We start from the raw sequence: 12,644 nt of genomic DNA, 5'->3' as shown, positions 1-12,644 counted from the left end.
TTAAGCTCTTCAATATATATGTGTTTTAGCTAAATTGGTGACTTTTTCTATTACATGATTTTTATAACGTATTTCAAATTCTGTCATTGCACTGGTTCTATTAAGCCGACTTCAGAGTGTAACATGGAAAAAGCTTACTTTTCCTTAGCTGCTAACATAGGGATGTTACGTCATCTGAAAACTGCTAATAAAATAAGCACACACATACCTCACCTGATTCCAGTGCTCAGTTTTAAAAGGAATTTACATTTCTGTTGTGTACTCTGTTGACCATACCTAATCCTTTATTTTAACAAAGGAAAATACTGTCTCTAATGGAAAGAATTCTGAGACTTTCCTTTTGAACTCACAGTGTCCTTCTCCCCCTCTTTCCCCTTCCAGGAGGACAACTGTGAGTTTTGTGGCTTACTGCTGCTCCACCCAGTGTCTGCAGACTTTTGACCTACTGAGTTGATAAACACTCAAGAGCCTCAGGAGTGTTGCCAGCTTGACACTGCAGTTGCCTGCATATCGCACAGTGTGACAGAGAGACAGGAGAGTCCAGCCAGGCCCAACAGGCCCTTCCGTCCTGTCCTATCACACTTGGGGACTGCAGGACTCTGGAAATGTCATGATCAAGCTTCAGAGTTGAAATGCCTTCACCCTTCCCCCAAGTTGGAATATATCCTTCCCCAAATTAAGAACCCTTTGTCTTCCGTGTTTTTCTTTTATGTCAGCGAGTCTCTTATGCAGACTATTTAGTTTGATGTGCCTCCCCAAATCTAATTTAGAGCAAGTTTAAGCTCCCTGAAGAACTGTAATTTGATAATATAACCAAATTAACTTTTGAACACACATACTTTCAGTGGTATCTGTAATCTTCTCATCTCTCTTTCTTTCCCCAGAGAATTATTCCCCAGAGGTTATTCTCCATGTTTTTAACAAATTTCAGTAAACCCTGTGACCTCAATAGTATTGAATAGCAGTGTGTGGGGGGGTGGGGGGGTGCCTGAGTTGACTTCCAAGTTAGACTCCAGTAGGGGCTTCAGGAGGGTCCTAGCACATACCCTCTGGAAAGTTACAACCTTGTTTATAAAGTTTTGCAACATATTAAGAGACTTTTATGAGGGGTTTTAAAAATAAAACTGTAGATTATAAATGAAATACACACTTATTTTGAAAAACTACAGAAAAATAATTTTAAAAATTTTTATTTCCTGTTAGGATTTTTTTATATGAGAAGAGGGACATATGAGGCTTTAAAAGATCTGATCCTTTTCTTTCTAGATTTAAACATTTTCTGGCTACTGAGAAAGGGAAAGAAAAAACACATTAAAATATGATCTCTGGTGTTTCTTGTTAGATGGGTTATGGTTAAATTTATATTGACTTTGAAATATTTTTGTTACATATGATAAACAGGCTTCAGCTACTTCTGCTACTAGTTTTTAGCAAGGTGATTCTAAGTACAGCCTGTGCACATTTATTTAAATACCTAGTGCATTAGATCATCTTCATTTTGACCTTAGGTTTCTTATGTACTTGACACACTGTTGTCCAGATAACATTGAGAAAACACAGGAAAAGCAGGTCCAAATTCAGCCTTGGACTTTTGCAAAAAGGCCATAAATGGAAAGTGTGAGATTATGCTCTGACATAAGATAATGCTCTTAATGGAGGACTCACATACTTGCTCTTCCTTTGAAAGGATGGCATTTTAATGTTGCTTTGCTGCCAGATGTTCATCTGGTTGCTGTGAAGTGATTCTTTTTTTTACTTTTTAAAAAAAGTTTAATTATACATAGTTTTCTCTGAGACAGGACTAAAAGGGAACCAAGAAGTTTTACTTGGTAGAAAAATTATTTTCAAAAAATTTCAGACTTGCCAAAAATTTGGTTTATGGAATTTTATTAGCTGCCCTAAATCTGTAATGCTAGGCTCTAACAGTGCTAAAAATCCTACATAGTTACTGACAAATGTGTGATCTTTTCACAGTCACACCACCTGCTGCCTGGAAAGCAGACTATCCACATAGAATGGTGAAGGCAGAACATTATCAACTGTATTTCCACTGTTCTTACTTCCTCTTGTCCCTTTCATAACTTGGCCTCTTCAGCCTTAATATTTCAAAGGCTTATGGTATAATAGAAACTGAAGATCTGTATCAAAATGTAACACTTCTTTCATCCTTTGGAATAATTGAAGTTTTAGTGTAACCCCTCCATGTATATAAATTGGGAGGTGAAAAATGTGGCATGAAATTTCACAAATGTGGTTCAGGCCTATGTGGCTGCTACCTATCATTTAAGTGACAGTAATATGTTTCAACATCTTTCTACTTTATGCTCTACAATCATATGTCTTAAAATGGAGCTATGAAATTTGCTAACCTGATATTCAGGATTCTGTTGAGATAAGGATATGTAATACTTTTAATTTGTTTGAAATTTTACAAAGACACTTACAATCCAAACAGCTTCTGTACAAGCAATGTGTGTTGAACACCAGCAGTGGGCTAGGCAGACAACCTTTGGGTGGTCAGACCTTAATCCTTGATGCAGCACCCAGCTTAATTGATGAGAAATGGAACTTATAATTTGGCTTCTTTGGTGCTGTTCATTATAAAAATTTTGTACTGGATTCACTGATGTCTTTTGGTATTATAAAGAAGTGTTGTAGACTGGAGAAGATCTGCCTACATTCTAAACATTCAATTGTGTCCAGAACTTTGCAGAAAATTCTAAAGTTACTATATATATGTTTTCTTGAGCAATGGTTATACTAGGTAGAGGAATAATTCATGCAATTATAATAATGCCCCAAAAAAGTGAGTTATTTGGAAAATATAGTCTGTTCAGGTAAGTTTACATCAGTAATCTGATATGTGGTTAATGATAAATTTTAAAATACAGGATACCCTGTTGGGCATAGGCCTTCTTATGATATAGTACAAGGTGGGGTTCATTTAAAGTGGATTACCCTATCAGTGTTCTTCAAAATGCCCAATTGTTATCATACCAAAATCCTCAATTACATAACATTGTGTAGATGAATGAAATGTTGCATCTTCAATGAATAAAATATATATTTTGAGCACACTTTAACATTTTTTAAAATGATCAATACAAAAGAGTCCTGGCTAGTGGAGGATACATTTTGGTTAATAGAAAAGAATGATGAACTGCTTTGTTACCTGGCCCTCCTTTCTGGAAAAGCAAGGTCTGCACTAAACATCTTTTAGTCAGTGTACTCAACACTCACTAAAACCTTTCACACTCTGGCTTGTCTGCCTAGTTTAAGGTACCTCTCACTTTTCTTCCACATTAAGCATTAAGAATTAAAATGTTTACAGTCTAAGAAAAAAGGCTTCAATACCAGTCAGCTTACAAGTCTTTGCACATGGTTTTCCCTAAACTATATACCTATTTTGTAATCTCTTTCAAAGCCAATTTTAGAAATTATTAATAGTAAAATTAGGTTTCTGTTCCCTGAATTGAAAAATCAAACATGTTCATCTTAAACACGATACATTGCTTCAGGAGAAATCAAAACATTTTTATTCAAATGATTTATGAACATGGATTCCTAACTGGGCCAACACTAATGCAACCTGATGTAATTAAATATTGAGATGTAAATTCATTTCATAGACTTGTAATGTTATTTAAAAATAAGGGGGCTTCCCTGGTGGTGCAGTGGTTGAGAGCCCGCCTGCCGATGCAGGGGACATGGGTTCGTGCCCCGGTCCGGGAAGATCCCACATGCCGCGGAGCGGCTGGGCCCGTGAGCCATGGCCGCTGAGCCTGCGTGTCTGGAGCTCCGCAACGGGAGAGGCCACAACAGTGAGAGGCCCGTGTACCGGGAAAAAAAAAAAAAAAATCTTGTTTTAAAATGTATCTTTACATAACCCTGGACATTTTATTATGATTTTATTTTTTTTGTGGTTTCCACCAACTATTGTTTACTCCTAATGAGGCTCTTCTAAATTTCTCCAGGAATTAAGTGAATATCTTGCCTTCTCTTAAACTGATGGGATTTTTATAAGTTCGTATTCTTGAAAATAACTACATGTCTATCTAAAAATCATTCAAGTCTCACTATCCCTACCCAGGAAGTACCTCCCTGTGCTATTAGCCAATAGATCTGAAAGTGATGCAAGTGTCTCTAGTAAAGGAATTGATCATAGCTGAGTGACTGTTATCCCTGCTCAGGGAAAGAGATTGCTTTACAGCTTCGATATTCTCTTTGAAGCATGACTTTATGGTCCCTTGTACATCAGAGACAGAAAAGTACTGGCAGTCCAGTGTGGTAGCTGGACAGAAGGTGGAGCATTTGGAGGTCATTTCTGTATGTAATTAAGAGACTTGCAAGGGTTGGCCAGGTTTCTGCACCCCCCTCCCCCAATTCATTTTACAGCAGAGTGTGGATTATGCTTGTTACCTGTCAGGTTTTGCTTCTCATAGCAATTTTGAGACTATAGTAATCCAAGATCATTCTTTCTTTCCTTCCTCCTTCCCTTCCTCCCTCCCTCCCTTCTTTCCTTCCTTCCTTCTTTCTTTCTTTTTTATATAATGAAAAAATTTTCTAATACTCTGAGTCTGCCTACTGAAACATTTTGGCACCATTCATTTGTAGTGTGGACATTTTCTTTAATTCATACTATATCCAGTTTAGTTGTTCTCACAGATACTGCTGTTTATAGAATAGTTGAGCTTGAACCATGTGAACGCCTAGAAATGTCAATGGTGGCGGCTTTATTGTTTTAACCAGATTCATTTTGCTAAGAAAAATAAAAGAACCTTAAATACTTAAAGCCAGCCAGAATGGGGGAGTAAGGACCTCTGAAAATTCTCCTCCATAAAGACAAGGAGAAAATTTGCAAAAATTGTCAGAATCAACTTTTTTCAGAACTCTGGAAATTAACCTCATAGCAACCCAAGGAATATTTATGCAAGAGAAATATCTGAATCTCAGTAAGAACAGTAAGCTTTGTGGCATTTTAACTAGTCCTGTTTCCATTCCCCCTGCCCATTTCCAGCTCTGCTTATCCTTGAAAACCAACAGTCTGTAATGTAGAAGCAGCAGCATAGAAGCCACTGGAAGGGGCAGAGTGGGGTTGGAGCTCCTTCAAAGCCTCATTCCCAGAGAACTATCTGGTGGTTCCCTGGAAGACCTCACTTGCAAGGCTGTCTTTATTTTTCTGATCAGAGCTTGCCTGGTATGAAAAGCCTTTTCCACAGGAAAAAATAAAATTTAATGAAAAAAAAAAATCAGAAGCAGTTGTGGCTGCCTGAAGTAGTGAATAAACATTGGAGCAAACAACAGGCTAACCATAAACTTAAAAAAGGAAAAGCTGAGGAATGAGATATTCATAGAGGCTTTGGAAACGCTCTGCTGTTCCTGGGAATTTAGATGGTCATGTGCATGCACATGCCAAAAATGTTGCTCAAGCCAAGGATTGTTACTCCTGTTCAGGAAAGACCTGGGGACATCCTAAACTGCCACCTTAGATTGATCTTGATGATCTGCCCAAGCAGAAATTGAAGGTGAAGGCAGAGCTGTCAACTTCCTGGCAGAGTGTTGAAGTGTGTTGCAACATGCACACAAAGCCATCAGCAAAGACCGTGAGAGTTAACTGGTTTCAGGTGTTTAAGGAAATATCTGTCCAATCATTAGTTCACTAAGGAACTATCTGAGCAAGACTTCAGTGTCTATCTAATAGACTTTAAAGAATTAGTTCAGATGACTTGCTAGATAAACAAAAACCAGCAACTACATCAAAACCTTGGCAAAGGGGTTAGTAAATCTAATTCCACAGTTATCCTATTATTATTTAAAATGTCCAGTTTTCCTGAGAAAATTATGAGACATGCAAAGAAATAAGTATGTCCCATACACAGTGGAAAAAGTCAATAAACTGTACTTGAGGAAGTCCAAACATTGGAATTTGCAAGCAGAGACTTTAAATCAGCTATTTAAAATATATGCAAATAACTAAAGTATGAAAATAATCTCACTGAATAGAAAACATCAATAAAAAGATAGAAATTATTTTAAAGTAACCATATATAAATTGTAGAGTTTAAATACAATAACTGAAATGAAAAATTGCCTAGATATGACCAACATCATATTTGAGCAGGCAGAAGAAAGAATCAGCAAACTTGAATATAAATCAATTGAGATTATCCAGGCTGAGGAACAGAAAGAAAAGAGAATGAAGGAAAATTAATAGAGCCTCAGAAACTCATGGGATACTATTAAGTGCACCAACATAGGCATAATGGGAGTCATATAAGGGGAGAAGAGAAAAAGAATATTTGAAAAAATAATGACCAAAGACTTCAAACTTTGATGAAAAATATTAATTTACATACCCAAGAAGCTCAATAAACCTGAAGCAGGATAAACTCAAATTCATGCCTGGACATATAATCATATTGTCAAAAGATAAAGACAAGGAGAATATCTTGAAAGCAGCAAGGGAGAATTGACTCAGATGCAAGGAATTCCCATCAGAAACTGGAGGCCAGAAGGCAGTGGGATGACATATTTGAAGTGCTGAAGTAAATGACTATCAAACAAGAATTTTGTATCCCCAAAGCAATCCTTTGAAAATGAAAAAGAAATTAAGACACTCCCAGATAAATAAAAACAAAAATCATCATTAGCAAGACTGCCTTACAAGAAATAATAAACAGAGTCCTTCAGGCTGCAATAAAAGGACAATAGACAGTAACTCAAATCCACATGAAGAAATAAACAGCAATGATATTTACATAGGTAAATATAAAAGACCATAAATGCATTTTTTGTTCATAACTCTTTTTTACTCCTATCTGATTTAAGAGGCAACTCCATTAAAAAATTATAAATCTGTGTTGATGGTCACAAAGTGAAAAAACACAAAATCTGTGTGACAATAACTGTACAAAGGAAGGGGGAGGGAACAAACCTATATGGGAACAAAATTTTTGTATACTACTGAAATTAAGTTGGTATTATTCCAAACTAGACTGCTGTATATTAAGATGTTAATTATAATCCTCAAGGAAACCACTAAGAAAATAACTAAATATATAGTAAAAAGATACAAATAGGGAATTTAAATGGCACACTAAAAAATATACAACAGAAAGCATGGAAGTAATGGAAGAATAGAGGAACAAAAAGACATAAGACAGAAAACAAGTAGAAAGATGTCAGACTAAATCCTACCTTATCAGTAATCACATTAAATGTAAATGAATTAAACACTCCAATTAAAAGATAGAAATGCCAGAATGGGTAAAAATCATGATCCAGCTATATGCTGCTTACAAATCAATAACACAAACAGTTTGAAAGTAAAAAAATGGAAAAAGATATACCATGCAAACTTAACAAAAAGGGAGCTGGAGTGGATATATTAATCTCAGACAAAAGAGACCTTAAGGCAAAAATTATTACTAGAGACAAAGACACTACATAATGATAAAATGATCAGTCCATCAGGAAGACATAGTCATGTACATATACATACCTAACAACAGAGCTCCAAATACATGAAGCAAAAACTGATAAAATTGATGGGAGAAATATCCAATTCAATAATAGCAGTGGGAGACTTCAGTGCCTTGCTTGCAATAATGGATAGAAGTCAACAAAGAAATAGAAGACTTAAACAACACTTTAAGCCAAGTACCCCTAAAAGACATGCATAGAACAATCCACCCAACAACAGCGTGTGCACAGTCTTTTAAAGTGCATGTGGAACATTCCCTGGGGTAAATCATATGTTAGGTCATTTTAAAAGCCTCAGTATTTTTAGTAGGATTGAAATCATACAAAGTATGTTCTCTGACCACAATAGAATGAAATACGAAATAAGTAACAGAAGGAAATTTGAAAAATTTATAAAATATGGAAATTTAAACATTCCTAATTAACCAATGGGTGAAAGAAGAAATCACAATCATAGACTAATGGTTGCCTGGGTAGGGGGAGGGGAAAATCGATCATGACTGCTAATGGGTTTGGAGTTTCTTTTTGGGTGATGAAAATGGTCTGGAGTTAGATAGTGATGATGGTTGCACAACCTTGTGGATATACTAACAACCACTGAATTGCTCATATTAAAGGGGTGACTTTTATGGTATGTGAATTATATCTCAATTTTAAACTCAAAGCCAGTGATGCAACTTACTTTACATATCAGTTAATAAACTATTTTTGGATAGACCAACAACCTTTCCAGAAGCCATGAATGGAACTTCAGTCACTGTGTCTGTGAAGTGGATGGAAACTCAGTATTAACACTCATCTGGTTTCAGAGTCTGTGCTCACTGGTTAACATCAGCATCAGGCCAAATCAATAGTAATTTTAAAATCCCACTTGGTAAGTGTTCCAGCTCAATCCATTGAGCAAACAGTCACCATTCCAGTGAGGGCTCCTCAAGGACTAAAGACCACTGAAAGTAAAACACCAAGAAATTAATGTGTTTGAAAATATAATCAAGTGGAAAATTCTGTAAAGTATTAGGAAGTACTGTTCTGTAAAGTACTTGGAAGTCATACTTGCTTTTTTTCCTGGTTTGTAACACTATGGTACTATTCATTTAAAAAAATTTTTATTTATTTTGTTGTGCCAGGTCTTAGCTGCAGAAGGTGGGCTCCTTAGTTGTGGCATGTGAACTCTTGGTTGCAGCATGTATGTGGGAATCTAGTTCCCTGACCAGGGATCGAACCTGGGCCCCCAGCATCCAGAGCATGGAGTCTTAACCACTGTGCCACCAGGGAAGTGCCCTGGTACCATTCTTTACCTAGAACAAAAATTTACAGGGAGGTATTATTTACTAAAGGTCATTTCATACCTTTTCAGCATAATTACAGATATATGTTTATTTTATAATATATTTTAAAAATACCTCAATCCAAGGCTATTTATAATTCTCTGAAACTGATAAAAGTCATTGTTAAATTTATTGACCAAACAATTACACCCACTTTGAGGGTATGCAGTGTAATTCAGTAGACCAAAATGATGTCTAGATTTTAAATAAAAAGATAGGGATTGTGTAATTGTATATAAGAAACAGGAGTCTTGCACTCTTCAGGTTTATGTTCTTTATTTGTGGTTGATTGGTCTGGTAAAAAATTTTAAGAGAAAAACCCAGTTGTAATATTATTAGTATGATCTTACTATTTGAAACAATCCAGGTAAATTGTGTTTTGAGCTATGACTAATGAGTCCTGTACATTGATTATATAATCCAATCATGCATAAAAGCACTTGGTAGACAACCCTAAAATGAAAACCTGCTCTTTTTTATTTAAACCCAGTCTTCCTGTAAGAATTCTCTATCCGTGTAATTTTTTTACAGCTTGTAATTCACATTAAAGTAGCCTTTTCTGATTACAAAAGCAACACTGCAGCCTAGAGAAAAGGGTGAAGAAAAAGCTGACCATCCCAATAATCCCCCTATATTTTGGTGAGTATTTGTCTATCTTTTCACTCTTTTCTATGAATGCTACACATACACTTGTGGATTTACTTAAATGGCATCTTAGCATACATACTATTTTATAAGTTTCTTTCTTCAACTAATATTTTGTGAAAATCCATATCAATAAAAATACATACATAATCACTGGCTGCACAGTATTATTTCTACCATACTATGTAATATATTATATATATTTAATATATTTTTAAACAAAAAATTGTTTCCATTGTATTTGAAAATATCAATATTTTTTAGTTTCTTTATGTGGTACCAATTTATTTGGGAAGGCAGATGGGAGATTAATTTTTTTATAAGCAAGTATTAGATTGCTACTAGTTTTATAAATATACATCATCAGTTTAGCTCTTTTCAACTAGAGCAGTCTTGGAAAATTTTAACCTTTTATTTAGTGTCAAATTCATTGTGACTAGAGCCCTGAAGTAGGATTTAATTCAAAAGGTACCTTTATTTGTGTAACTGTCTAGTATGCCACGACCACTTACAGTTTTCAGTAAAGAGATTTCCCCCAAAACGTTTCCATTCGTTATATTTTCTCTAGAACAACAACAAAAAATGATCTGGGATTTGATCATTTAAGCTTTTGTTTAATATTAAATTCAAAACATTGTTTACATCAGATTCACAGCCAAAATATTTATAGTTAGCATAATAATCTGGGATCACTGCAAAAATAAGAATATGGGATACAGCTTTAGTTAAAACAAGCAGCTCACAGGAAGAAATGTGTTAATGCCAATGAGAAAATGGCATCGAAAGACTAGGGTAGCAGCAGGAGGGGCGGGGCGTGTGTCAGCTGCAGAGGAGCAAACCAAACCCTTTGGGGGAGTTTTCGTGGCTCACAGCCAAGTGGCTGAGGAACTCTGCAGACTTAGGAAGTGTGTAGAGTGAAGAGATAAGGGTCGAGGAGAAAAGTAAGGGGGTGGGGGTGGGGAATGATGAAAAATACCACTGCTTCACGAAGAAGGCATTACTTAAAAGTGAGCATAATTTTACCAGTACCTGTGTTTTCTTTCCATCCTCTTTTGCTTTAACAATATGCACATTGCTTAGGGAAACACAATCCAAATTTAAGGAAAGAAATTGAATTTGATACTGTCGGTATCCTCCTCTGCCTCTAGCAAACCAGCGCTACTATGACCCGACTCACAGTGCCCTGGTTTTTTTGGTGCCAGGCATTCACCTCCCGGCAGCAGACCCAAGATGCTCATCGGCGAGGGAGTGGGCGGCTGCAGTGTGTCTTGATGGCTATGGTGGTCGTAGTTCCTCTGAAGAACTTAGGAAACCTAGACTGAAAGTGAGCGCATCTCTCTTTCCTATAGGAGGCTGAGCCAAGCGAAGATCTGAAGATGAAGGGAAGGCCCGAAGTTCTGCACATCGTTAAAGAAGAAATGGTGCCTGATCCTTCACAAAAAGTCCATGGACTTGCAGTGTTTGGCAGAGGAAGAGATATGGGGAAATACTGAAACTTATTCTAAAGGTAAACATGGAAATGTGAGATTAAAGAGCAGAATCATCTGATACCACAAATATCAAGAAGAAAGCAAGAAATGACTTGATTATCGCCTGTGCCTGTGGCCACCTCAAGGAGTTGTCTTCACATGCCACCTTCCTTTGGGACAGTCCTGCCCAGTCTCATATCTTTGCGTGGATCTCACTGATGTATCTGAATTGGCAAACTCACCTCAGAGGATGTGGAAAATTCCTTAAATAGAATTCATCACGTCCTGCCCCACCTCACCCTCAGGTTTCTCACAGGTTCCTTCTCAGCCTCTTTGCCAAAATTGTAGATAATCTGTGCAAGCGTGGATAATTTCTACTTTGGATCAGTTACTCCCTTTCTGTTAGATGATTCCCATTATTGGTAGATAAATATTTCAATGATCTTAACCAGGAGTTGTAGTGGCCATAAACTGCAAACTGCCTTTTCCACTTTACTAATATTAAAATCACCTTTATTCTACTTGTATACAAAGAACCTTCGAGAAAAATCTGAAATTTCATTTTGCACCACTTTTATGTCATGTTTTTCTCTAAAGTCTTAAAGATCCAATGTAGCTAGCTAGAGCTTCATCTGAAAACATGCCATCTGGTACTTCATCACCATAAGCTGCTGAGACACTGCACACTTCATAGTCTTAGTTAGATGAATGCTTTCTTTTTCAACCTGCAGCTTTCTCATAACAAAAAATTTAATGTTATTTTTACTATTTGAAGTAACATATAAAACATTCACCTCTAAGTGATATCATGGTGCCTCTCAATAGAAGAAAAAAATCCAAATGAAACCCAAATCTAGGAAGGGAGCCCACCTATGCCAGCAAAACCAGAGGGAATTGAAAAAAAGATGTTCAGTGTACACCAAGTTTGTAAAACATTAAAAATAATATTCTCCTCCCAATCCCAGCCCACCTGTACTTAGGAAGAAAGAAGGCAGGGTATAGATAATGAGTGAATAGAATAAATAGGTATGATGGTGAGGACATGTGTAGAAACAACCGGTCATGCTTTTAGACTCATGAAGTCAATTCTCTAACTATGTTTTGCCCTACGAGGTTTAAGAATATTCAGACATGTATCTGTTACACAAAATAATCACTTCAGTTCTAAAAATACTCTGCTGCTACTAACTCAATTTTTTTAAAACAAAAAGTGCAGCAGAAAAGCTTAATTAAACTTGCTGTTTGTTAAAGCTCTGCTTACTGAAAAAATATACTATTCTTAGAGTCCCACAGTCCAATTGCAAGAAACAACTAATATATTTTCAGTCAAAAAATAGTTCCTGTCTTATGCTTAGCACTGAGGCCACTGGATGGGATTTTTACTTGCGTAAACCCAAGACTGTCCTGGGCAGCTGAAGAGAACTCTGTTCTGCTAGTAACATCAGCCTCGGGAGAGGGGAACTGAACAGAGGCCAAATTCCTCCAGGAAATTTGGGACTAGTTGAAACCATTCTACTCCACCTTGCTTTGATGATGGCGATTGATGATAAGTTTTCATTTTTCAGCACCTGGTGTTAACATCACAGGTTTCACAGCTCCAAAGCAACAACAAAGAAAGAACTAAAACATCATTTACAGATTGGCAGCATGTTCCAGAGCCCACAGGGGAGCAGAATGTAGCAGGGTGAGGAGAGAAACTTGGTTCCCTATTCCAGAACTT

The 12,644-nt window shown here is 36.5% G+C and overlaps 1 protein-coding gene across 4 annotated transcripts in view; it reads left to right on the top strand.

Annotated features, from left to right (window-relative positions):
* Positions 1-9,449, top strand: part of LRRC28 (leucine rich repeat containing 28) — a 199,445-nt gene extending 189,996 nt beyond the window's left edge. For 3 of the 4 annotated variants that reach the window (XM_059058537.2, XM_067029528.1, XM_067029527.1), the window contains one exon: positions 382-683. In XM_059058537.2, coding sequence (XP_058914520.1) covers positions 382-454 — 73 coding nt within the window. In that variant the 3' untranslated portion in view covers positions 455-683. Of the gene's footprint in view, positions 1-381; positions 684-9,341 lie in introns of those variants that run through there. The other variant, XM_067029530.1, reaches the window with a different exon arrangement.
* Positions 9,450-12,644: the final 3,195 nt, after the last annotated feature.

The sequence above is a fragment of the Kogia breviceps genome, chromosome 3 (assembly GCF_026419965.1).
Source record: "Kogia breviceps isolate mKogBre1 chromosome 3, mKogBre1 haplotype 1, whole genome shotgun sequence".
Lineage (NCBI taxonomy): Eukaryota > Metazoa > Chordata > Mammalia > Artiodactyla > Physeteridae > Kogia > Kogia breviceps.
This window is presented reverse-complemented; position numbering and strand designations above follow the sequence as displayed.